At 38.3% G+C, this 26,198-nt stretch overlaps 1 protein-coding gene across 6 annotated transcripts in view; it reads right to left on the bottom strand.

The window, feature by feature from the left end:
* EPHA7 (EPH receptor A7) overlaps nucleotides 1–26,198 on the bottom strand; it is a 168,537-nt gene that overhangs the window by 16,805 nt on the left and 125,534 nt on the right. For 4 of the 6 annotated variants that reach the window (XM_039531211.1, XM_039531213.1, XM_039531215.1 and 1 more), the window contains 5 exons: nucleotides 16,528–16,652; nucleotides 13,223–13,391; nucleotides 7,566–7,674; nucleotides 6,778–6,833; nucleotides 2,321–2,446 (listed from right to left, as the gene is read on the bottom strand). In XM_039531211.1, the coding sequence (XP_039387145.1) occupies nucleotides 2,321–2,446; nucleotides 6,778–6,833; nucleotides 7,566–7,674; nucleotides 13,223–13,391; nucleotides 16,528–16,652 (585 nt within the window). The remainder of the gene's footprint in view (nucleotides 1–2,320; nucleotides 2,447–6,777; nucleotides 6,834–7,565; nucleotides 7,675–13,222; nucleotides 13,392–16,527; nucleotides 16,653–26,198) is intronic. The other 2 variants (XM_039531212.1, XM_039531214.1) reach the window with 1 other exon arrangement.

Below are 26,198 nucleotides of genomic sequence, written 5' to 3'. Positions count from 1 at the left end.
GTAAAACAGCGCGGGCTGGCAAAGTCCAAATGCCTTCACAAACACTGCTTGTCCAATCATAACGACTGCTAAAGTTGGTCATCTGGCATAGGCATTCAAGGCCAGGCCCATAGATGGCCCCAGAAGATATGTCACAGAGTGTGTAATACTCACAGCCAAGCATCCACTGGCTCAGCATGTCACCAGGGAACTGGGTAGAAACAAAAGGCTATAGTGTAGAATAAAGACTCAGCACAGTGGCACTAACTCCTGCATATAACAGGTGGCATCAGCAGGATGGCAATGACAAAGTTAGCAAGAAAAATCCCATAACCCTTGTGAAAATCAACAACCACATGCTCACACAGCACTCATCCAAGACAGGCTCAGTATTCTATCCTACCATAATAACTGAGGCACACTGAGAATTCTATGCTGCTTTTCTGCCTGTCCCTAGCAGACGTTCTATAGTCTTCTTTGCTGTGTAGTCGAGCAGTTCCTTTGTGTCTCTGTCAGCCTGCTGGAAAAGGTATACCTTCCCTTTCAATCTTGCTAGCTAATCACATCCGCTGATTTGGACCACAGCTAAACCCAGCAAAAATGACACCTGCACCACAATAGAACTCTGCTTCTAATTTACATGGTCCAGAAAGCCCATTTTACACACTGAAAACAAACTGCTCTTGCTTATGTGTGTGCAAATCCAGAGTAACTCCAGGGATGCCAACAGTTATTCTGGATTTACACTGTTGTAAGTGACAGCAGAACTGGATTTCTGTCTTAAATTCCACCTCGTTTACAGGTGATATTTTTCAGGATTTCGCTCAAAGTGACCTGACAAATAGCATTTCAGCCTAATCAAAGGAGGAGCACAAGAGCCTTTTACTCGAAACTGTTGATGTGGTAGTCTCTCATCTCAAACAATGGATTAGCAAACCAGCAAAGACCATATTTACTGATTGTACTGTACCAATCTAGAATTTAAAACCAGCAGCATAAAAAGTAATGCTCTACTGAAAGAGATACTGTTGTTCTAGTATCATGCTAAATGTCACTTACTTAGAGCTAGTCCACACTAGAAGCGCTACATTGGCACAGCTGCACATAAATCCATGAGGGGCAGTAGCTATGTTGGCAGGAGAAGCCCTCCCTCTGTCCATACTGGTGCTTAGTCGGTGTAACTTACATTGCTTGGAGGGGTGTGTGTGTGGCTTGGAGGGGTGTGTGTGAGCAATGTAAATTATACCAAAGAAAATGGTAGTGTAGACCCAGCCTAAGAACCTGATTCTGATGCCTTTACTCATTCTGAGTAGCAGCTTATTGTGTAAGAAGTTCTATTAAGTTCAGCTGGGTTACACCTAAAAGTAAGGTAACATTCATCATGTGTAAGGGTACCTAAGGAACATGATTCTGAGAGTGGAACATTAGCTAATTCTAAGTTCTGTCATTCTTTTTTATAGCCTAAAACTTAATATTTGTAGAGATTTTTTTTAAATAGCAATGTTACACATAATATACAGTGCTTGACAAACCATAGTAGAGTGATTGATAAAGTATTCTAACAATACTTGATAAAAAGAACAGGAAGGCAAAGGAATGTTTCCTCCAGGAATCCAAAGTATTTGATATTTTTCTTACCCATGGAAACTTAATTTCACTACATCGACTAGTGCAATAAAAATGTCACATATCTCATTAATGCAAACAAATGAAACTGCTTTTTTAGAGCATGAACACCACACTGCTTAAATAGGTGGTAGACAGTTCAAGAGGAAGAAAAACAATGTAATGCCAGTACAATTACAATCCGGCATGAGAGGTAAAACAAGAACTTTTTTGTACTAATAAAATATATTTATTTTTTTTAAAAAGAGTAGAACAGTTACAACAAAAAGTTTTAAAAGAGGATTCTGTTCTATTAAAAAGGCCTCATTAGACCATACATTACCGGCTGTATCCTGCTTTCTTAATGCATGGAAGTCAACGGAACTACTTATGTGAGTAAAGTGAGCAGGATTTACACTAACATCCAACCTCTACTCTGACAATGAACAACAGGTAAAAAAAATTACTTTTAAAAAAGTAATAATATTGTTTGCAATTTTTTTAAAATGGATCTGGAATTAGAAGCATACAAGCTTTTAATCCCACACAAGCCTTTTTATTTTTCTATAATTATTTTTTACATTTCATAAGCAAGTGCAGCTTCATTGCTCTATCCGCTCTGGTAAACGCAAAAAGTACTATACTTGAGGTATAATTATTTGCCTGTCATTATGATGTATGAGTTTTGATTCCAGCTAAATGGAACAGTTGAATACAGAAGCCACAGCAGCCTTACCTGCACCAATCACACGCTCAATTTTAATACAAGAGGCATCTAGCTCCTTGGCGAATTGATGGACAGCTCTATTTGGGTCCTCGTAGGTTTCAGGGTCAATGTAGGTTTTGGTGCCTGGAAATTTAACTGTAATGATGTAAGAAAGCATGACTGTGATGAAGCAAAGCACTTATTGTGCAGTCAGCCCAGGAATTTCATTATGCAGAATGCTCCTTGGAACAGTGAACCTGCTTCCATGCCACCTGAATCAGAGCAGCTTTAAGAGGCAACTTTAGTCTGAAGCATCATCTGTAAGCTTCCTTGCCCAAGTGCATGATCCTTTGTCATTAGCAACTATATCTGTGGCTGTAAATGTGAAGCATTTAATAGAAGTAATGAATATTAAATAGTTTTCAATGGGTGAAAAGTAATCAGGGATTAAAGTAAGAGGGAACTGGGAGGAAGGAAGGGACAGTAGAGGGGAGCCACCTGGCCTGGGTAAGCAGCACTCTCCCACAACTACCCCTTGTCTTTGGATGGGAGATGAGAGCTCCCACTCCTGTTTCAATATACTTTAACAGAATTTAACAGTGTTTATAGGCTATGGTTACAGAAGCTAACCATCATTCCGTAGGCCATATTAGAAGGCTCCTGAGCTGGTGTGCAAGGGAACAGCAGGAACGTCCTTACTCTCTGTGGGTTACCCACATCAATGGAAGAAACCCAGGATCAGAGAGCAGATTCTGTGGGACAAATACTCCCCTTACCAAGCAAGGGAGTAAGTGAGTGGAAACTTGGGTCCTCCCCTCTTCCCCTATGCACCAACTATCTCAATTGAGGATGTAAGTGGCACCAGTTATATGGCTGACACAGTTTGCTTCCTTCCTGGAGAAGAGGGGTAACCAAGGGACAATCGGTTTCTGCTTTGCTCCTGGGGCAACAAAATTACACGTTGCCCTTTGTTCGGGACTTCTGGTAAAGCCAAAAGCAGTTTGAGAGTCCATACTAAAAGTCTGTTAACCAAATTATTGTTATGGAAGAAGTTTGGATCCCAATCATTACAATCATTGGCTGCAATCAAATCAGCCTATTTAAAAAGATTCAATAATTGTTCTCTATATGAAAATAAGGAAGAATGTTCTTATTCTAACAATATTGAATCGCTGAAATATTGAGATGTAGGAATTGGATCAGAAGTCAATACAAAACACAGATAATTTATGCAACCTCTTAGTTATGTATGAATCTATTGCATATTTTGAAATGTAATTATTAATAGCTCAATTAGTGGTATGTGTTAATATGTTTCAATTAAAATCATTAAAAAAATCATATAATGGAAAAAGGCAAAACCAGATATAGGAAGTTTGAAGAGCCAAATGAATATACCAAATTCCTGTAGAAATTATTTAATATTTCACCAGAAGTTAATTTTTATTATAATCTGTATTTTGACAGATTTATTTCTAATCTTAATGACAATGTTTCAAGTTTCTGAGCAGATAAACTTTTATTTGTCATTTAAATTAAACAAGAAGATCTGAGAAAGAAAGAAGAAAACAATAGGCTAACCTCCTATATTGTGCTTTCAGGCAGACAGATGGAGAATGAGCCATCCTCTTGTGTCTGTGATAAGGGCCTGGATTGGAGGTAACCTTGTGAATCTCAAATGGGGCTCTGATGGTTCTTTATTCAAGCTGTCATAAAACATTTTGACAGGCCAAAGCTATCTTGGCATACCAACGTGAAATAGTGCTGCTGTGGATCCGAACACATTGTTAAAAGAAATGGTAGGAGGAAACAAAATGTAAATTGGAATTGCTTGACAAAACTCCTCCATTGTGCTTATATCTTTAAATGTAGCACTTGGGGCCATGGAAAGTTGAGGAGGATTGAAATAAAAGATTGGACATTCTATTAAATGCAGTGCTCTAAAAGCTAGTTAAATGGTTGCTTTCAAGTTACTGTAAAAATTGAATCTGTGTCTTAGCACATAAGAAAATTGTCTGGATACTAAAGGAAAAAAAGGACACCAAATTGTAAATAGCTGGTGACCACAGTGTTGTGTTTCATCTCACTGGGGAGACAGTCATCAAAATAAATTAAATACCAAACTTTCCATCAAAAACATTAAAAAGTAGCTTGGTAAAAAAGTAATTTTTAATATTTCATCCTACAGTAATAAAGGCAGTGTATGTTAACTGTTCTGACATATTTTCCAGTTATTGAGTATTAAATAACTAGATTTCTAGACAAGAAAGAAAGAAAGAAAGAAAGAATTTCCTGACCAGCTGCTGAATATTAAGCACTAGCTTCCTCCTGAATCTTCACTGAAACTTAGAATCTGAAAATGACCATTCACAATTTATACTGGGGGAAGGAATTCTTTAGCTGGTATATTCTTTTGCCTTTATAGGCAAATCAAAGAAAATGCAATTGATTTCTCCCCTCCCACATAAAAAAAGAAGTGGATCTTTTGGAGATGTATAAATCCTCTATTGTAAACAAAAAGAGGATTTATACAAATTTTAGAAATTAAAAGAAACAAATTTTCAAATCTGTCACCCTCTAGAGTAGCTACAGTTAAATAGCATTAGATTTCTGATGCATTTTTTAAAAATAAGCTAGAGTGAAGGCTATGTGATAATTAATCCTTCTCCCATTTCTATTTTCCACTTCTTATGTACAATATAATAGGTTGTCTGATTAAGGCTGTAATGATGTCACCATTTGATTTAATATACCCTGCACATAAATGAAGTGACTTAAGGCAGTGACACATCCAAAACTCAGGGAGTCCAAGCTGACCTAATATTGTCAGACTAGTAAGGTCAGATGGAAATCTTGCCACAACTTCGACCTAAGTCTTTGGCTAGCCTTATTAATTTAAAGAGTTTTGCACTAAGAAGGTGCTAGAAAGTAAGGTTTGTGGCTAGTAATTGCCTCATCCACTATGTAATACCAGACTCTGATAAACTACTGACACAGTAACTTTAACACAAGGCAATAGAAGATTAAAAAATGTATTTTTCTGGGCAGTCACTTGTAAGAATTAACTTACGGCTGTAGTGACAGTAAGTGATAAAGATAATTGGTGGCATGGTAAGAATTAACAGAGTATTCTACTGGTATTTAAATTATAAGGTATGAGAGGATACTGGCATAATCAGAAAATTATTTTGTATCACAACTTAAAATTAGAGCTGGATAGGAAATGGTTTTCATGTCCTGTGAAAATTTTTGAGATTAATTGAAAAAAAAATCCTGTCCTAAATTGTAAGAAAAAGACAAAAATCTTAAAAAAAGAAATTGTGAACTGAAAATAATAATCATAAAAAAAATTCTGTTTGCATCAGTTGTAACATTTTCTTCCAATTTTGATCATTTTTTTAAGTTTTTGAATTTATTTCTACTACAATTAGCTTATGTTTTTAAAATAAAAAGTTGATTCCAAAACTGGAATTTTTTGTTTAGAAAATGCTGAAACAAAACATTTGGACAATTACAAAACTTTTTCAGATTTTTTGAGTTGAGAAATTTGTTAGAACCATCTATGAAAAGTTTTGGTTTTGATAAATTGGGTTTTTCCAATTTAAAAAAATGTAGTCCAAATATTCCTGAAGGCTCTACTGAAAAACAATTACGCTGTATTTTATTATTTTATGTTACCTGTCTGAACTGATACAGATGGTCAAACTATTTTTGCACGGTTCTAATAAATCTTATAATAATCTGCCTAATGAAGTATGAGAAATGGGCACAGAACCAAAGTGTATTGAGTATCAATTAACCTTCTTGTTGTCTTGACAGCATTCCTTAATACTGGGTGAACAGGTATTAGGCCAATCTTTCACCACTGATTTCAGAAGGTGCAGTTTTTAGTACTATTTTTGCAGCTAGGCAAGTGACTCAATGCAGAGATTGGGAATTACAGAGATGAGCCTTTTTCACATCATTTTATTTTTATTTTCTATTAATATTACGATCGACAAATGTCAGTGATGCAATGTTCACAGTAGCAGAAAACAGTTCTTGACCAGAACAGTTTCACTATTGGGGTGACACAGTGACCCTTACTTTCTTAATCAGAAGCTTGCCTGAGGGAAAGCTCACACAGTCACTTGGCCAAGGACCTATCAATTTACAGCATCTCCAGGGGGATCATTAGGATGGTGTGAAACAATTATTCAAAGGAAAAATGCAGAATGGGAACAACAGTATATCACACAAATGTACAGAAATAAAATGCATGGCATGAACAATGTTGATTATAATCTGTCTCCCTTTTTGTGTAGGTCATTTATTTTTATGGTTTCTAAATTCACACTTGCTGTTTACACAGCATTTCAGATTTATTATAGCCCTTTCTTTATAGAAATGTGGTTTTGGTATTGTCTATATTCCAATACCGCTAGTCCAAATGTCTTATAATTGGCTTGGGAATTCCTGAGGGGCAGGGGGGGAAGCAAAACACTTACAATGAAAGTAAAGTTCTTCATCCCCTTCTTGATCAGCTTTGCTATAGCCACAGTGCCTGAAAAAAAAATAAAAAATAGGTCACTTTTACAGGAAAATAATGATTTACTGCATCATATTTAAAGTTCTACCAGATTGGAATTTTTGGAAGTTAGCAGCCTAACTCCAGCAGGCATTTTAAAAATATCCCAGCTGTAATTCTTTCAATAACAGGTTTTAAAACAAAACACGAACAGTTCCAATCAAAAGGCTTTTGTATCTAATAATTGCTGGGAAGAGTCCTAAAGGCTTAAACAACAAAATTGCAGTCCTCATTAGAAACTTTCTGTGATGCTATGAACAAAATAGCCTGAAGATTAAAGAGTCTGAAGAAGGAGTGACAAGCCTGGTATTTTTGACATGATGCTGCTCTTAAATTTACTTTTCTGGTTCTTGTCCCCAAATGCAAGTGTTATTTGAATGGCTGAATAGGTAAAATGTCAAGTTCTCTATGTGTGAACAATTCAACAGAAATAGCACACTTCAAGGAAAAAGATCAGAGAAGCTGCAAATATTTAGAAGACACCTACTATAAGACAAAAAGAATTTCTTAAGCTAACAGAGTCCTTCCAAATGTAAAATAAGTGGGCTAATTTGTCATCCTATAATGGAATTTAGATCTAAATTGTCCACATTAGATTATACATTGCTTTCGTTTCCATTTACAGATTCTAAGATACAGGCTGGTATAATTCCAAGGAATCTACAACAGCGGGGCCAGAAATGCCGACAGCTAGACAACGTACAGTACCTTCGTCCAATGATGAATCCGAACACCATGAAGACCAGAATGATGGTGCCTGCCACAGCAACCACAGCTATGATAATGACAGGATTCTGCTCACTGGAAACGGCTGTGGCTACAAACAGAGCAAAGAGCTACAGATTAACTCAAAATATACTGTAGAAAGGAAATGCAAAGGTTAAATAAACCCTCATAAATCACAGACAGATAGTTTACCTCTTCTGTAACCTGAAACTTTGTACAGACATTAAATGTTACGATAATGTTGGTCTAAAAGAAAGGCATCTATCCTAAGTTCACCAGAAATGTTGGGTGAGTTAATGAGTATCCAGGGGGAACAGGACTTTAGAAGTGAGGCTGTTTTAGTTGAAAGCACACAATAACTATTTTCTAGGACTGGACCCAACCTAAAGGAGCCCTATGTGCATCAATTTCTGAATGAACACGTTTTTGTCTCTTGTTGATCATTTTCATTGCTGTAATTATCATTACTATTATTTATCATTTGTTTCCAGATGCACCCCCTGTGCTAGGTACTTTCCAAATGCAAGAGAAAACACAATCCTTGCTTCAAAGGACTCCAAGAAATCTGCACGATTCCCTTTTTTTTTTTTTTTTACTCAGTGACTCTACTATTGTTAATATATATGTCATATTAATGTAAACTGAGGATATAAGCACCCTGCTTCAGGAACCTCTATGTTTGAAATGCATGTGGCTTGCTCACCACATACTGAGGGGGCAACATGCTCAGAAAGGGTAAATCAACAGAGCTCTACTGAAGTCAATGGAGCTCTGTTGATTTACACCACTGAGGATCTGGCCCATGAACTGTAGACTCAAGTAACAGATGTCAGGCAACGTTGTTGAAAAAAGCATTTTGGAAGTGAGTCATTTGGAGGCAGTGGAGGGATAAGAGCAAGGAAGTGTGGCAATGGCTCCTTAAATAATCTGAGGTGGTACTTTTCTATAATTAAGACTTTGTGCTGTTAACTAAACAAGAATGGCTGGAGTCAGGGCCCTGTGAGTTCCACAGGTCTGGGGCCACTGAAATAACCTCAAAATCAGGTTCCTGTTCCAGAATTCCCAGGGAAACAAAACTCACATATTCTTTGCTCTGTTTGGCAGCAGGTGAGCCAATCAGCATGATTCCTCTGCTTCTTACAGTGGCCAATACCAGTTGCTTCAAAAGAATGTGCAAGAAACCACTCAGGAGGCAGTTACAGAATAAACTGCCAATAAGGGACTTTTCTTCCTAACCCTCCTAAATTTGGAAAATGTTTAATCCCTGAACAATGAGGATACAAACCCCTTCCGAACTATATTTTTCAAACTTCCTATCTGATATAACTCTGGAAGATCTCATTATTCGTATACATGTCTACTCTTTAATCTGGAGCACATGAAATGTCTGTTGTACAGTGCAGAGAGGCAATGGGTCCTCCAGGTGAGAGCACTGCTCTGGCTGGAACTGAGGAAACCCAGGTTCTATTCCTGGCTCTATCCCTGCCCTGTTAGGAGACCTTGACCAAGTCACTTCACCTCTCTGGGCTTCACTTTTCCCACCTGTAAAATGGGGATAATGATACTAACCTGCTTTGTAAAGCACTTTGAGATCTACTGATTAAAAAGTGCTAAATAAGGACAAGAAGGTATTAAAGGTAGTCATGGGTAACTATGATTTGGGTCAGGTTTGACAAGCCAAAGGGTTGAAAAGTTATGGAGATGCCTAATGGACTACCTCTGTAGTGGATAACAGGAATATATGGAGATGGACTTAAATTTCTAACTGCCAATTATGGAGTAGTTATTTTCACTAAACACTCCTTGACTCCCACATTTATGAAGAGGATAGAGTTTCCTATCAAAGCCCATAATTTTGAAATGCTAATTCTGGACGAAATAGATTCCACTTTGCATGCTTGTGAGATAGGTAACTCATTCCAAACTACAGTTGGATGCCTGGAATATTAAATAATTGATTCTGATCCCAGTTATCCCCCTCCCTCCCACACACACTGGAATCGTGAGTAAGAAGGGTTAAAACAGGCTCCCCACAAAAGCTTTCTTTGATACTGAAGTCCTCAAGTGTATACATCCCCATCTAAGAACAGGCATCCCTGTTTAATGCTCTGTCTGTGGTGAAAGATCCCTCAAACTGTGTGTGGTCTGATAAAAGCAGGAAGATTGTAGCTCTACTTAACAGATGTCTGCATACATTCACAAATATTTAGTTCCTTTTTTTCCTATCAAAATTTTGATTAAAATATCAATGCATCCAGTTTTTCAACCAGCTCACTACATACTTCTGTTTGAACTCAAGAGTACAATTCAGGAGCACAATATATTCCATATACTTACTGGAACAAATAGTGCCCATGAACCTCTTCAGATCCACTGGCTGTAAGTGAGTTAAACCATCTTTCAAATAAATCCAACAAATCAAAAGACAAAATGATCATTTGAGGGACATCATGTATATTTATAACACTCCCCAGGGGACTTGTGTCTCTACAAACCAATGAATGAATTATAACGATCCATATACTTTGATCTGTGACATACAGAATACACATACCTTGCTTTACAGATAATCTTAAACTCCTTTTATACAAATATATACAGCACAAAAATTTGTGTTTGTTTACTATATAAAGGGTCTCCTTCTCCCAAGACTGAAGTGCTGCCATCCAGAATGGAAGATAATATCTGTTTTAGTGAGTACAGCACCACTATTCACACAGCAATTTGGGATAAGTAGTGAAAACACATTTGAAACTCGATGGAAAATTTAGGTGGGCAAAATATATTTATCTGAATTTGGATGCTGAATAGTTATCACCATCACTATTTCAAAATGTCATTCATGGGATCTGATCTCTTCAGCCAGATCCAAGAACCAGCTCAAGAAATCATGTGGAAGATGGCACCTCAGCAGTAGAGAGACTAGGGTGACCAGATAGCAAGTGTGAAAAATCAGCGACCCTTTTTTTTCAGGGAGAGGGTATAGTTGCCTATACAGGAAAAAGCCCCTAATATTGGAACGTCCGGTCACCCTGAAAGTGGTCCACCACCACTACTACAGAACACTGGTGTGCTTCTCACTTTGACGGGAGTCACATACAAATTTATCTACTCAGCTCCCTGGAGCATTGTGAGTTTTCTTGGAGGTCTCCCTTCTAAATGGTGCTAAAGCCTCAATTAGATTAAATTATGAAATAGAGTCACAGAGTTTAAAGACAGAAGGGACCACAAGAACATGTCTGCCCTTCTGTACATCACAGGCCACCAACATCACCCAGCACCCACACACTAAACCGAAAAACAGAAATGAAAGCAAAGTGGTACAACCCACAGGAGACTAGACTATTCTGTCCACAGGCAGAGAACAGGAGGGACCAAGGGGCACGATTCCTGAGGCCCCAGCAATGGCAGGGAAATGATAAAGTAAGATATACTCAGATAATCCTAGCAAGTGACTCATACCCACATGCTGCAGAGGAAGGCAACCCCTACCTACCAAGGTCACTGTCAATCTAACCTGGGGAAAATTCCTTCCAAAACCCACATATGGCAAACAGTCAGACCCTGATCATATGAGCAAGAACCTGCCAGCTAAGCACCTGAGAGAAAGATTGCTCAGTGCCACTTCAGAGCCCTGGCCTACCCCACCCAATGTCCCTGATGCTTCAGAGAAAGAAGATAAATAAACCCTAAATCTACTGGGGGAGAAAAAAATCCCTTGCTGACTGCTGCCATTGGCTGTCTGAAGCTCTAAAGCATGAGCTATAGGAACATAAGATATAAACCAGAAATGATATGATAAGGCCAGTAGTATAGATACATGTGACCAATGAGAATTCAGTGCAAATAACCAACCTAGATTAAAAATATCCTCCATCCCAGTTTCTGAAAAACGGTATATGGAAGAAAATATATGGAAGAGAAGAAAAGAGATGAGAGAGAAAATTGTGTCCTGTGGCATTCCTCTCAAAGTAAAAAACAATTTTATTTAAATTGAGGAATGGGGCAGCTTATGTGGTATGTCACAACAGAAAGCTGCCCTGTGACATGCTTTTGCCTATTTCAAATTTCAAAGTTTTGCAGTGCATACTGGATAAGCATACTGTATTGTTAGTCTGTCTGAAATTTCTCATTATAAGAGTCAAAAATGGGATACATAAAAAAGCCTATGGAATATTTAAACTATTGTTTTTCCTGGTCTGTCAACAGCGGTTCTCAACCTGCGGCCCACTGGCCACATGCGCCCCCATTATCACACAGCTCCAGCCCTGCACAGTGGGAAGGGTCCAGGCTGCCACTGCTCTGCCACCCGGTTCCTGTGGCATATGATAAATAAGTGGAGAACCACTGGCATACATACTGATACTTGTAGATCCTGCCAAAAAATGTTTGCTCCTAAAATTATCTATGCTAATTTCAGTGACTATTCTGGTCTAGAACATGGACAATAAACATGGGGAACCTCTTCTTGATTGGTCAACCAAAATGAAACAGATTACAGACACTAAATTAGAGACACTGATAGTTAGAACTTAAATACCAAGGTGATGGGTGCCTAAAACAGAGAGAATCATAAATAAGGACTAAACACTGAATATATTTTCCAGAAATCTATTCAAAGCAAAATCTGTCAACAGACTGGCTAAAATGGAAAGAATAGGATGTGCTATAATTTGCACTGAACTTCATTTTCACAGTCTTCCGTTTTTTCACACAAATAAAGGTCAGCGGCAAGACTTAACTATGAACTTCCTCTGTCTCATGGTTGTAATACCTAACTACAATTTAAGTCAGGCACTAAATGTGTATCTTGGTACAGGAATTCTTCAAAGCATAAAGAAATACCACATTTAAAATACTAACTCCATGGCCTTTTCACCTTGCAAGCAATCACAGGCTACATATTTTGGCTCCACATCAGGCTGAGCAGTTTGGCAGAGAGGTCTACCTGAAGCAGATGACCCAAAAGAGGGAAACCTTTGTTTTAGAGGCAACAGAGTTGTGGAGCTGTCAGATAGGTAATTCGTGTAAGGGATCTCAATGTTTCTGGAGCTCAGTGAGTAACATTCTCAGGCTCCTCACTCTGCTGCTTCCTCTCCCATCTGGTCCCACTAACGGTGCAAGAATTGCTGTAGTCCTGCAGTCCTCAATATATGTAGCTATGTGGTGGTGAAGGGTTAGAAGGAAAATAAGGCTATGCACTTCTTAGAAAAAATTTAATGATCTGGCAAAGTGTGAGTAGAGGCACATTCCTTATTACTGGAAAGTCCTGTGGGGTCCTCCTTCTTTCCACCAATCTCCTTTTATGTGGGGAGAGCATAGGGTAATATTTGGGCCAAACATCCCTTCTCTCTGTAGAATGGGGCCATCAGACAGGGGTAGCCCAATAACTTACAATTCTTCCCTGGCTATCTACAACACTATAATTATTAGTAACTATGGTAAAACACAATAGGCAGCTTATCACCCATATCAAAATACAATGGTAGTAATTCATGTCTTCCCAAAGTATAAGATTCCATCCACAGAAAAATACTAAGTTAGTACAAACTCCATCCTTTCTAGTTCAGATAACACTTTAGTATATTAATTTTTTCTACTAAAAATGTTAATTGCCTTCAAACGTGAATACATTTTACCTGTGGCTTCCTCTAGTGTGGCAACATCTAGTCTGGGACTATAATTTCCATAACCAGCAGCAGTAAAAGCACGAATCTGGAAAACATACACTGTTCCTGGTTTCAAATTATTAATGGAAGCTGAAGTGGACTTGGTTTTTACTGTTGAGTAAGTCCTCTCCCTTTGATCCTAGAAACAATAAGACAAAGGATGAAATTATATTTCCAGGTCAGATTTCATTATTGTTGCACACAAGCAACTGACAACTGGTCCTGGCAGTTTATTTCAATTTTCTGTTTTTTTTTTCCATATAAAGAATGTAGCACACTCTGTGGAGCATTACAACACAGTGTCATTTCATTGAGGGGTTCTTAAAACGACATAAAATTTAAATAGAAAGCACATGCTGTTAGTCATAAAAATCCAGAGATAAAATGATTGGCTTTGTGCCTCATTTCCTCAGATTCTGATGTATGAACAGTTTGATCACCAGCGAACTCCAAAGAAGTTCTCTGTTGGTTGAGGAACAACATTAAAATGGAATCTTAACAATTCAGCTCCTACATTTAATGAAAACAATTTCTCATATTGTTCCACAGTAAATAGTCTTTATCCTGAACCCCTTATTCAGACAACTACGACTGTCCTCAAAAGAGATAGGAAGCTCTCTTTTTTCATCAGAGCAGTGCTATTTGCTTTCCTTTTTACAGCTTTCTACTGCTCTTTTAGTGTCAAAAGCAATATATCAGTATCAGGGCCAAACACTGAGGTCCTTGACTAGTTATTAACTCAGATTTCACTCAGGCAAATTGACATGGATTCCATTGCATAAGGTAAAACAGATTAGAAACTGAGTAGGGAGTTCAGGATTTGGACTAGAAAAAATTAAAAATATCAATATCTATACATAATCATTAATTTTTAATGCTACACAAGCTGTATCAGAAACTACAAAACAATCCAGATAGCAACCTATACAAGGCATTTGCTGGGCCAAATTCTCTTTCTGTGTAAACTTGGGCAACTCTGTTGATTTCAATGGCATTTTGCCCAATTAAACCAGTGTAGAATTCTGTCCACTGTATTTCAATGTAACAACAAAGCTCTTGTGTTGAAATATAGCATTTCATAGGATGTGTCAGATTTCTTGTATAAGATGTGATAATGCCTTCTCCCATGGTTTGTCCACTCTGTCTTTTGAGTGAGCATGTCAGTTAGTGTAGAAATATTTTTCATATCTTCCCCAAGAGGAAATCAATCATCTATAAGCATGGTTAGGGATGCTGAAATATATGTGTATTTGGGGGAATGGAGAGAAAAGGGGATGCGGAAGGAGAAGGAAGCAGAAATACCAGGAAATGGTGAATAGTTCTGTAGCTCTAGTACTGTAAATGTCAGTAGAACTCCAGAAGTTCAGAGCTTGGGTTCAAATACATAAACTAAGCTTATTTGAATTTTGAAAGTCTCTTGAATTTGGGGAAAAAACTGGGCTAGAAATCTCACAAGAACAGACTTACCTGTGAGATTTCTGGCACTTCCAGTTCCAGCCCTAGCCAGAAATCATACACGAAGAAACACTTATCAGAACATTTCAGAACCTCAGAAACTTTCGATATGAGTTTGGTTCTAAAACAAGGTGAATGTTCAGGAAGTTTTTTTCTTTTTTTTTTAAGTTATCTAACTATGACTGTTCCTGTAAGCAAGAGTCAGACGCACATTTCAAATTAAAATACATTTGCTTGTACATGCCTGTGACCAGTGCCACTGAATTCAAAAGACTACTCACAGGTACAAAGTTTAGTTTCTGAGTGAATATTTGCAAGATCAGGTCCTTAGTCTTGAATTCTCATTAATTAATTTAATTTTAATTGATGACTGGCAGGTATTTCCCTTATAGCAGTGATTTAATACATTTATTGCCAATCTCTTGTTTGCACAACTCACTGAAACAACACAAATATATTGAATAAATAATAAAAATCATATTCTCATGAGTCTTATTCACAAAAAGCTAAATGTTTTGTGATTTCATCTAGCATTTTCACTGTTTTACAAAGACCAGTGATGATTTTTACAGGCAAGAAACTATTTAGGATATGTAAAAATGGCATTTATTTGCAAAAAATAGGACTCTTTAGTCTTTGGTAAACATATGAAGACTTGTAATTTATTCCAAGGTAGAATTTCACTATTGTGTGTCTGTGAAAAAATGAATTAACTTGTAGAAACGGTAAAATTTTTATTGCAAGCTATAAAAATTGAGGTATGCAGCTCTCTGATAAGTGTTGTAATAAGAGTAATTAAACTATGTTACTCAGAGTTATGATAATTCAACTATCTACCTTTTTTCTCTCCTTTCTAATCCAAGTAAAAATAATCAGTTAAGTATATTTGTGTTACTCAGCACAAAAAAACTAGATGAGACATTTGATATTGGCTACAATCTGGTCTGAATTTAACTAATTGTATGTTACCTAGAAAGTTAACATACTCAGCTCTGAAATAAATATAATTATTAGCTTGGCTATGGAGTTAAAATGCATCCTCAACAGAGATCACAAAAGAACTCTTTCCTTTATTATATCTTAATTCAGCCATTTTTAAAAGCCTTTATAGCACTAATTAATATTTTGCATGTATAGAACATTTTTCATTCTGGAGGATTCAAATTTTTTTTAGAGATGATGGGTAAAATCCTGGCCTCACTGATGTGGATGGCAAAAGAACCCTCAACTTCACTGGGGCCAGGAGTTCAAGCTACATATACAAGGATAACTTCACCCACCATGGAAATGCAACCACTTTCTACCAACACACTATTGAGAGCTTTTAGGGGACCAAGTGAAAAATAATTCATCCAACTGAAATTTCAGGGAAAATGGATCAAGATTTGAGACATCAGGCCTAACATGCCCCCCTCTGGAAAAGTGCCATAGGTTATTTTATAACCAAAAATGATCGGAGCTTTATTTTATGTCTGATCTCAACAGCACATTCCCAACAGCCTAGACGTATTAAAAACAAGGGATAAGAGATAGAAAAGTCACAAGTCTCTTGCCAAAACATTCACAGCCCTGCTTAGAACAAGCAAGATAAGCTATCGAGTGGATATTTTCATTTGTGTAATATACGAATACAATATACAGAACCTATCATGATAATAAATTAATGGGATAGGAAGACGGTTATTAAAAATCAACTACAACCTGAAATGACACCGACAGATAATAGCTGGCATAATTACCATGGCATTAAAATTTGCCCACGGAAGAGTGGGATGACATGATGCAAACAGCACATTGCTGTGCATTTCACATGCACTTACTTTCTCGTAATACTTGATTTCATATTCAGTGATGACTCCATTAGGATGTTCTGGTTCCTGCCAGGAAAGCTCCACGCTCCTCTGCAGCACTCTCTCTTTCATTACTTCGCTAACTTGCGAGGGAGCTGTTTGGACGAGATGTGTCAATAAACAATGAGCAAATTTGCTGGATGTCTCAAATCAAACGTCACTACCGATCAGTCCCATGCTGTGCCACTTTCATTAAGGTAAAGGAAAGCACCTTTTCATAGTTCACAATTCAAAAGTTAATGAATATTCAAGCAGAACCTTATTACTGTTCATAAACCATAATACAAATCTAAATTAAAGTGCAAACAGCAACAAGATAGCATTGTTCAAGCTAGTGCAAAACTGGAATTGATAGGATCAGAATGACAATTAAGCAAATGAAATCTAATTAAGCCAGGAAAGTAGATTTTCAGATTAATCTCCTGTGGTAAATTAAGAGTCCAAATATTTATTACACATGTTTTGACAACACTTATAAAAAAAGAAAAGAAAAATGAAGAGAAAGAAACAAAAAGACTATCATATTCGGACTGATTTCAAAAGGCTGCTTCCAGATCCAGTTCAAACAATTACCAGCAATGTTCTTTTATGACCGCATTTTCTTGGTAGCGAAAACTAACATAGTAAAGATAGCAAACCCGTTTCAATTATAAACCTTTGTTTTCACTCACTCAAAACATTCTGAAACTTTCTTCCTTTTGGAATTTTCAAGGCTTGATCTCAGTACTTTATGAAAGTTTGACAAATTAATGAATACAGTATGTTCTTGCAGAGTGAGGAGGTAAAACAAAACAAACCCCCCAAACCCCCAAACAAGCAAACAAACAAAAAACCAAAACCCCATACTCTATGTTTTTCCTACTGCACCATTCTTTTGAATCACATACTACAAAAACTAGGTGAATTTTAGAACTTGAAGCATGGTATGCAAATAGTGTGACACCACAGTCCTATTTGAAAATATATTCGTCAGGTAATAAAATGATAATTAAGTTAAAAGTGATTGAAAAGGTTTTTGAACAAGTAATTTTGATTTCTCTTACAACGGATCCAAGTTCTGGGTAAAAATAATAATGTATGGGTAATCCTGTCTAATGATACTGAAAGGTGGCAGATTTTCTTATTTATTATTAAGTGGATCTAGTGACACCATCCCCCAATGGGTACTTCCAAAGGTGTGGAGACAAAAAATTACAATGTGGAATAGAAAACTACCCAAATATAACCACTTTGCAAATGTCAGTTGTATGATATTTTAGCCCTGTTTGATGTTACGTCATCCTGACAAAAGACAAAAGATTCCCATGGTATACCAGGCACATCAGAGCTGGATCCTACTACCATTCAAGTCAATGGAAAGGCTCTCATTAACTCTAATGGTGCATGATCAAGTTCATGTAGAACAGAGTTTCTCATACGGGGGTCACCGCTTGTGTAGGGAAAGCCCCTTGGCCCACACTGCTTCCAGCAGCTCCCATTGGCCCTGAGCAGCGATCTGCGGCGAGTGGGAGCTGCGATCGGTCAGACCTGTGGACGAGGCCGGTAAACACACCAGACCGGCCCGCCGGGGCTTTCCCTACACAAACGGCGACCCCTGTTTGAGAAACCCTGATGTAGAATAAGGTTATTGAGATGGTCTGATCCTCCTCCCACTGAAATCAATGGTGAGATTCCCACTGTTGTTCATGAGAGTTGGATCAGATCCAGAAAATCTATTCAGAGCAATGGATCCATACATACTAGGAGAAATCAAAATTAGAAATAAAATTGATTTTACCTTTGTCAGACACAGGATCCACTGTTCTGGTCAGATGTCATAATCCATGAGAAGTGACCAACTACATATGGAAAGTAATAAAATAGCAAACACCCCCAAAAATAGCCACTACCAACAAAGGTAATGTGCAGGGGCGGCTCTAGAAATCACGCTGCCCCAAGCAGCGTGGTGCGCTGCGCCGCCCTTCCCCGGTCCTGCGGCGGGTCCCCTCTTCCCGCGGCTCCGGTTGAGCTCCCGCTGCGGCAGGTCGACCGGAGCCCGGGACGAATGGACCTGCCGCAGGCATGACTCCGGCGGGTGCCGTGGTCCCGCAACTCCGGTTGACCTGCCGCAGTCATGCCTGCCGGTCCAGCCGAGCCGCGGGACGAGCGCCCCCTCCGCAGTCATGCCTGCGGCAGGTCCACTCCTCCCGGGCTCCGGTCGACCTGCCGCAGCCATGACGGCGGCAGGTCTGCTGGCCCAGCCTCCCGCCCTCCCCGGCTACATTTTGCCGCCCTAGGCACCAGCTTGTTTTGCTGGTGCCTAGAGCCGCCCCTGGTAATGTGTGGCTCTGGGGCAAAGAAATAGAATCACTTTTAGTAACTCTTTCAGAAGATGGAAATAGTGTGAGATTTAAAAGATGCAGTAAAGACTATTCAAGTAGTTCTGAAACTAAAAAAAAATATGGTTTCCCAGAAGGAATCCCCACACCCTCTTTTGTATGCATAAAATTACATAATATGTAAATTTCATTCCTTCTTAACTATCACAAATTTTCAACCTGAAATCAAGGCACTTAGAACAGACTGAAGGATCTGAAATCCAAAGAAACTAGCAACTCAGTTTTGCCATTGTTAGAAAAAGCATATATTGACAACTAGGCTCAAAATATTACCCACCCACCCAAGATGTTGCATATGCCTGTTAGAATAATCCCCAAATGGGAGTCTAAAATAACTTTGTGAAAGAAGGTAAGACTGAGGAAGATGTGGTTAGTATGCTAACAGGCAGGAAGATCCAACTCCTAAAAACGGAATTCTGCTTCCATTCACTTGAGCTGGACAGGAATACCTATGAATTATGACACCCTTCCAAAGAAGTGAGAACAAGAAAGGAGAAAATCACTACTAAGCGTGCTCCTTGGCATCTAATATTTTTTTAAGAAGATCCTGATGAAACCCACACCTTTTGTGATATCATAAAGTTTCTCTTCTCTGATAGGAGAAGGGGCTGTTGCACAGGGGAAATGGTAAAATTCTCACGGAAATGCACAAAACTCAAGCCTTAAAAAAATGACTGCTTAATATCAGCAACAGAAGAAAATCATCAGTGAAAAAAAATATTGTGGATCCCATGATTTTAGGGGCTTTCCACAAATTCTCCTGCATTCTCTGAGATTCTGAAAGTCATAAATCATTAGTCAGGGGAAAAAAGTTATCCTTGTTTTCAGATATGCAGATAGTGCATCATTTCACACAGCGATGGCTGTATCTCTAGACAACTAATGGACCTGATCCTACTGATGTCATTGGATTCAGGCTCTATCCATAAGGAACCCAGAGAAGACCTGGGGCCTTTTGCTGCAGCAAATGAGTGAACTCTGCTTTCCTTCACCCAAAGCCTAATTTGAACCTTTTCCATTCCAATATTAAGCATGGGCATTTTTCTTCTCTTAATTTAAAGAATACACAAATTAAACTCTAACATTTATGCTAATTCAAAATTAAATGTTGTACAAATATAATGAAAAAGTCAAAATATGCGTTGCATGGCCAAGTTAATGTTGCTCTAGAAAACTCAATTGCTGCATTTCTAACCTCTTTTTATTTTAATTGTGCATTACTATATCTTTTAAAATATAACCTCTTTATGTTTCATTAGAGGGCTCAGAGAATCCAGGGAAACAAAGGATTCAAAGCATGCCTGATAATTTTCATTATAACCTATTATGTCATTAGTCAATATAATCAAAGTTGAAGTCCCTTAACATAGGCTGCTGAACTGATAAAATCTAACTGTATCACACAAACTTCATGGTTTAGTAGAAGCATTCCAAATCCAAGATCTCTCTCTCTCGATAACTGCATGCTTGGAGTATTTTCACTCTAATTATGGCAAATACTCCTTTGGTAGCTAAGACTCTGGAATGCAGCAAACCAATTTACTCTGTCTAATTTTCTTTGTGATGATTAACTAGTTGTCTTCTTTGTCTAAATGAGTAGCAACAGCATGCTGGCTGAATTTCAGAGGGGTCCTTGTGTTCCATGTATCATATTCTATTTCACTCAGTAAAATGTTTTCAGGCTGTTAATTTAAAATTTTAGATGTCCAAAATTGTTAATGTACATACTTATTCTAATACAATTATACAGTACTAAGGTCATCTGAAATTGTTCTCAATGTTCACTCCCTTTGGTTCTATCTGATTTAATTTTTTCATTCCACTGGTCATCCTATTTATTTTTCTTTTAACCAAGGAAGCAATATGAACTACTCCCTTTGGGATTAGTTAACCTTGCTTATCTGGGGATATTGGGAAAGTAGTGTGTGCCATGCATGGCTCCCACTTAACCTCTGGACAAAGCGTACGATAAAAAAAGGATTATTTCATCTTTTCCTTTAGAGAAAACAAATTAAGGGGAGGAAAATTAGATTATTTTGCAAACCTTCCAAGTTATATTGTAGATGTGCAAAACTAGTCTCAGTCGGTGAACCTTATTTCCTGTTAACTGGCAGCCCTATTTTCTTCCAAGACGGATTTGATTTAAAAGCAAAATATAATACGAGTATGTTCTTTTCCTAGTTAAAGGGGAGACTGTGCTGTGTACTTGTGCTAAGAAAAGCCACAATCATTAATTCCCTTGGTGCAAAGTGGTTCCCAGATCGGTGTTGGTGGCCCCAAGACACATTATAGCTCTGCTTGAAGCCCCTGACATAGAGCAGGGGGAGGGATGTTGGTAAGGGACTGACTAACCAGAGTGTTCTGGGCTGGCAGAGCAGTTCACTGGTGCCTCTAGGAAGCCACTGTGAGTTAGAGCAACAATGTGGGCTGCTCCAACTTTGTCTGGGTGCTGGTCCCAGAATTCAACAGGCAAGCCACCTTACCTTGCCTCTTGGGCTGCATTTTCTGAGCTCCTTTTGAGAGGTGCAGCTCAGAATCAGGGCCTCTGTATTTATTTTTTTCCATTACGATTTTTCTCTCTTGTTCTCTGTGGTCATTTTCCCCATAGTCTCTCTCTCTTAATACTATCTGTTTTGTATTTGAGTTTTCATTGATTCCCCCACCCTGTTTCTGGCTTCTTTCTGAACCTTAAACCCATGCCCAGCTACCTCCCCACAGTCTCTCCTGAAGGACGTAAACATTCATTAATAAACCAATAGAATTTTTTAATCCACAATGTTTCTGTGAGTTGAAAAATTGTCAAACCATGTTAATCCATCACTTAAAGAGAACCGGTTTAGCTAAAAGATAGTGTAAAACAAAAAGAATTATCATACCCCCAAACAACCCTAAGCAACAAAAACAAACTAGAATTATGGCTACATTGCTAATGTGAGTATTTCTTCATTCCAGTAAACTGGTAACCGCAGAAAGATCCATAGCAAAGATGCTTGTGGTAGAGACATTTCTGACAGCACCCCCAGTCAGCTAGGAACCTCATGGTAGGGCGGTGTGCTGTGCACTCTTCAACTCCCAGTGCACCGCTGCTCCCAAGAGTCACCATTTCTCAGAATCCAGCTAATTATTTCTATGATGTGCTCCATTGGGGAACACATGCTCTTCAGAACACTGTCTGCTACCAACCTTCTTTCTGACGTTCCTCACCTCCTGTTTCCTTCCTTCGTGCTGACACAACAACCAGCACATCAAACGCTCACAGCCTACCAGGGCTGACAGGTGGATGTCCCTACACATGCTGCAGAAGAAAGCACTGCTAGCATGACAGGCGCTCAGCACACCCCTTCACCATTTTTAAGTGCTTCAAATATACCATTCAGCACAAGAAAAAATTGATTTTTCACTGGGTTTCAACATCTTAGCCATAGAGAAATATAACTTTGCTGAGCTTTGCTGATAAAGCCTTCAAGTTATATGGATTTCAAGCTAGTCATCATGTTCAGATCAGGTTGTAGAGAAAATTAAAACTGAAGTGTCAAAAGTTAGCAGGATATTCCAAGGAAATACTCTTCTATGGAGAGAACATTGCATTCGGTAGGGCAATATGTTACATCCATCTCCCTAAACCAACCACATGGCACATTATTAATAATATATATGAATACTTATAGATAGAAAACTGCAACAACTAATTAGTTAGAAACTAATCCTTTGCATTCAACTTTTTTAACACTTTTTTTAAACACACTACTTGCCCATGCCTTTAACATATATCCTGAGCTAAATAAATTAGTCTACTTCTCAGTCCTAGAATTTTCCTCAATACAATGTGATAACATTTCCAAAGCACAGTGATCAATGTGAAATGCTTTCCTCTTTATATTAACCTGAAACCAGAATTAAAAAACAAAACAAAACCATGTCAGCTGAAAAATTGAAAGTATGGGAAGCTGGAGTTTGCTGTGTATCAGCAAGTAAGCTATTGCATGGGCACTTTTAGCACAAAATCAACTGAAATGCAGCTTTCATAAAAATACTCTGCAAAAGAGAGCTACTCAGCCATTTCTCCAAGATTTGTTAGACTTAAAGTCCCGTACATCAATGCACTGCAATTACACCCAGCAACATCAGTCACGGAAACTTTTCATTTGATGTGCTTTGTGAGAAATCTGTCTTGAAATAACATTTCCAGGCAACAAATATTCATGTAGAAGTGGAGTTTGCATTAAACAAAATTGCTCAAATCCTTAAGGAGTGAGGAATTCAATTCTGCAGCCATGGGTTATGCGAAGAAGTCCTGTTGAATTGATGACAATAAATACTGCAAGACTGGAGGATCCCTAATATAAAACAATAGTAGAACTATGGATGCAACTGGACTTTCCTCATCATTGTTGCCATAATAATATTATACCCAGTAAGTGAACAGAGCTGACTGTTTGTAGTATATCCATTTATTTTATGACAAAAATAAGACACTTAGGACAATTAGGGCTTGATTCTATACTCATTGAAATCAGTGGCACAACTCCCATTCACTTTAATGGTACAGCATCCTAACAGCATTTCTGCACGAGGAAATAAGGAAACAGATCAACAGAGCCAGACGTGTACCCAGAAGCCTCCTACTGCAAGACAAATCCAAGAAAGAAACCAACAGGACTCCACTGGCCATCACATACAGTCCCCACCTAAAACCCCTCCAACGCATCATCAGGGATCTACAACCCATCCTGGACAATGATCCCTCACTTTCACAGGCCTTGAGTGGCAGGCCAGTCCTCGCCCACTGACAACCTGCCAACTTAACTGCACACTGCACCACAGTAACTTTAACTCAGGAACCAATCCATGCAACAAACCTCGATGCCAACTCTGCCCACATATCTACACCAGCGACACCATCACAGGACCTAACCAAATCAGCCACCATCACCGGTTCATTCACCTGCACGTCCACCAATGTAATATACACCATCATGTGCCAGCAATGCCCCTCTGCTATGTACATCGGCCAAACTGGACAGTCCCTATGGAAAAGGATAAATGGACACAAATCAGATATTAGGAATGGCAATATACAAAAACCTGTAGAACACTACTTCAATCTCCCTGGACACACAATAGCACATTTAAAGGTAGCCATCCTGCAGCAAAAAAACTTCATGACCAGACTTCAGAGAGAAACTGCTGAGCTTCAGTTCGTCTGCAAATTTGACACCATGAGCTCAGGATTAAACAAAGACTGTGAATGGCTTGCCAACTACAAAACCAGTTTCTCCTCCCTTGGTTTTCACACCTCAACTGCTAGAAGAGGGCCTCATCCTCTCTGATTGAACTAACCTCGTTATCTCTAGCCTGCTTCTTGCTTGCATATATATACCTGCCCCTGGAAATTTCCACTACATGCATTCGACGAAGTGGGTATTCACCCACAAAAGCTTATGCTCCAATAAGTCTGTTAGTCTATAAGGTGCCACAGGACTCTTTGCTGCTTTTAGCATTTCTTGTGTGGCTTTTGGCCTTGCACTTTTTTGTATCCCCAAGGTATGCTGCAATTATTCAGAAATGGTAGATTTTTTGTAATGCAGTGTTCAGACCCGCTTTTATATCACTGTAAATATTTATCCTAGACTACAATAAAATTATATGAAATATTAACAAAGTTTTTCTATAAGGGCATATTGTACCAATTGACAAAGCATTCAGTATTCAGTATCAGTCTTAAAAATGCAAAACATAAATGGGAGTACCAATCATAACATTACCTATATTTATATAAATAATCTCTCTTTCAAATATATATTGTCTGTCTGTTTTCTGTGCAGATTATTGTAGACTGGAATTGCTTTGAATTTACACCCATTTTATCTGAGCTCAGTATCTGGCCCATTATATACAGTGCATGCAAAGGTCTATGTAGAAAGAAACTGAAATAGGAAAATATTTGGACAGGACTAGATCAGTGGCTCTCAGCCTTTCCAGACTACTGTATCCCTTTGAGGAATCTGATTTGTCTCGCGTACCCCCAAGTTTCATCTCACTGAAAAATTACTTGCTTATAAAATCAGACATAAAAATACAAAAGTGCCACAGCACACTGCTAATGAAAAATTGTTTACTTTCTCATTTTTACCATATAATTATACAATAAATCAACTGGAATATAAATATTGTAGTTACATTTCATTATATAGATAAGTACAAACAAGTCATTCTCTGTATGAAATTTTAGTTTGTACTGACTTCACTGGTGCTTTTTATGTAGCCTATTGTAAAACTAGGCACGTATCTAGATGAGTTGATGTACCCTCTGGAAGACCTCTGTGTGCCCCCAGTGGCACATGTACCCCTGGTTGAGAACCACTGGACTAGATTATTGCGGCTGTTAAAGGAGAGAATAAAAATCTCCCCACTTCTCCATTATCAGTCCTGTGTAAGGACTGTAGCAAATTACTCTTCCCACAATGCAACTAGGGAATTTTGGAAGATGGTGCAGCTCCACACCACATCTTATGCTAGACTGTAGCTAAATGCCACAATTTAACCCAGACAGTATATGCTGGCACTGACTTCAGAGTCTCTCTGGGTTTACACAGGCATAGCTAAAATCAAATCTTGCCCCATGTCTCCATGCATTGTATAACTTTATTGGTGTAAATATTTCCCTTATTTGTTTACTAAATTTCCCACACACATGCAAAGCATTTTCAGGAACAAACCAAAATAGCCCGTGCTCCAGGATGGCACTGATGCTAAGCTTATGACAGTGATCTGTTCTACCTCTCTTCCTAGACTCTGTCTGTTTTGAAACATTTGTGTATATCCGTCTTCATGTTTGCGCTAATGTGCCAAAATCACACAGTAATACGTACAGAAGTGGCAGCAGAAACCATGGCAGCTCTTAAACTGAATATTTTAAAATAGATGGACAAAAATTTACAGCACTCTCACTTTTGTTACAGCGTATATCTCTGGCCCTCAGTTAAGTCTCCACATGACAAAGCAGCCTGTGATAAAAGGTTATTGAGTACCACTGTATTATGCCATTAGTACCTATTGCTTTGGATCAATGACAGAGAAATTCCCCACTGTGTTTACAAGCTGTAGCATAGAGAAACATATCCAAATAAATCAGTTATTTTACACTAACAACATCCTACAGAGAAGCCACTCTAACTTCTCCTCAGATACACTTTGCTTTCTGGCTCATAAATATAATACTGTGTGCTTACAATGCTCTGTAAGCTGTGGGCAGAGAGGCAA

The sequence above is a fragment of the Mauremys reevesii genome, linkage group 3 (genome assembly GCF_016161935.1).
Source record: "Mauremys reevesii isolate NIE-2019 linkage group 3, ASM1616193v1, whole genome shotgun sequence".
Classification (NCBI taxonomy): domain Eukaryota; kingdom Metazoa; phylum Chordata; order Testudines; family Geoemydidae; genus Mauremys; species Mauremys reevesii.
Note: the sequence above shows the minus strand (reverse complement) of the source record. Positions and strands in the feature narration are given on the sequence as shown.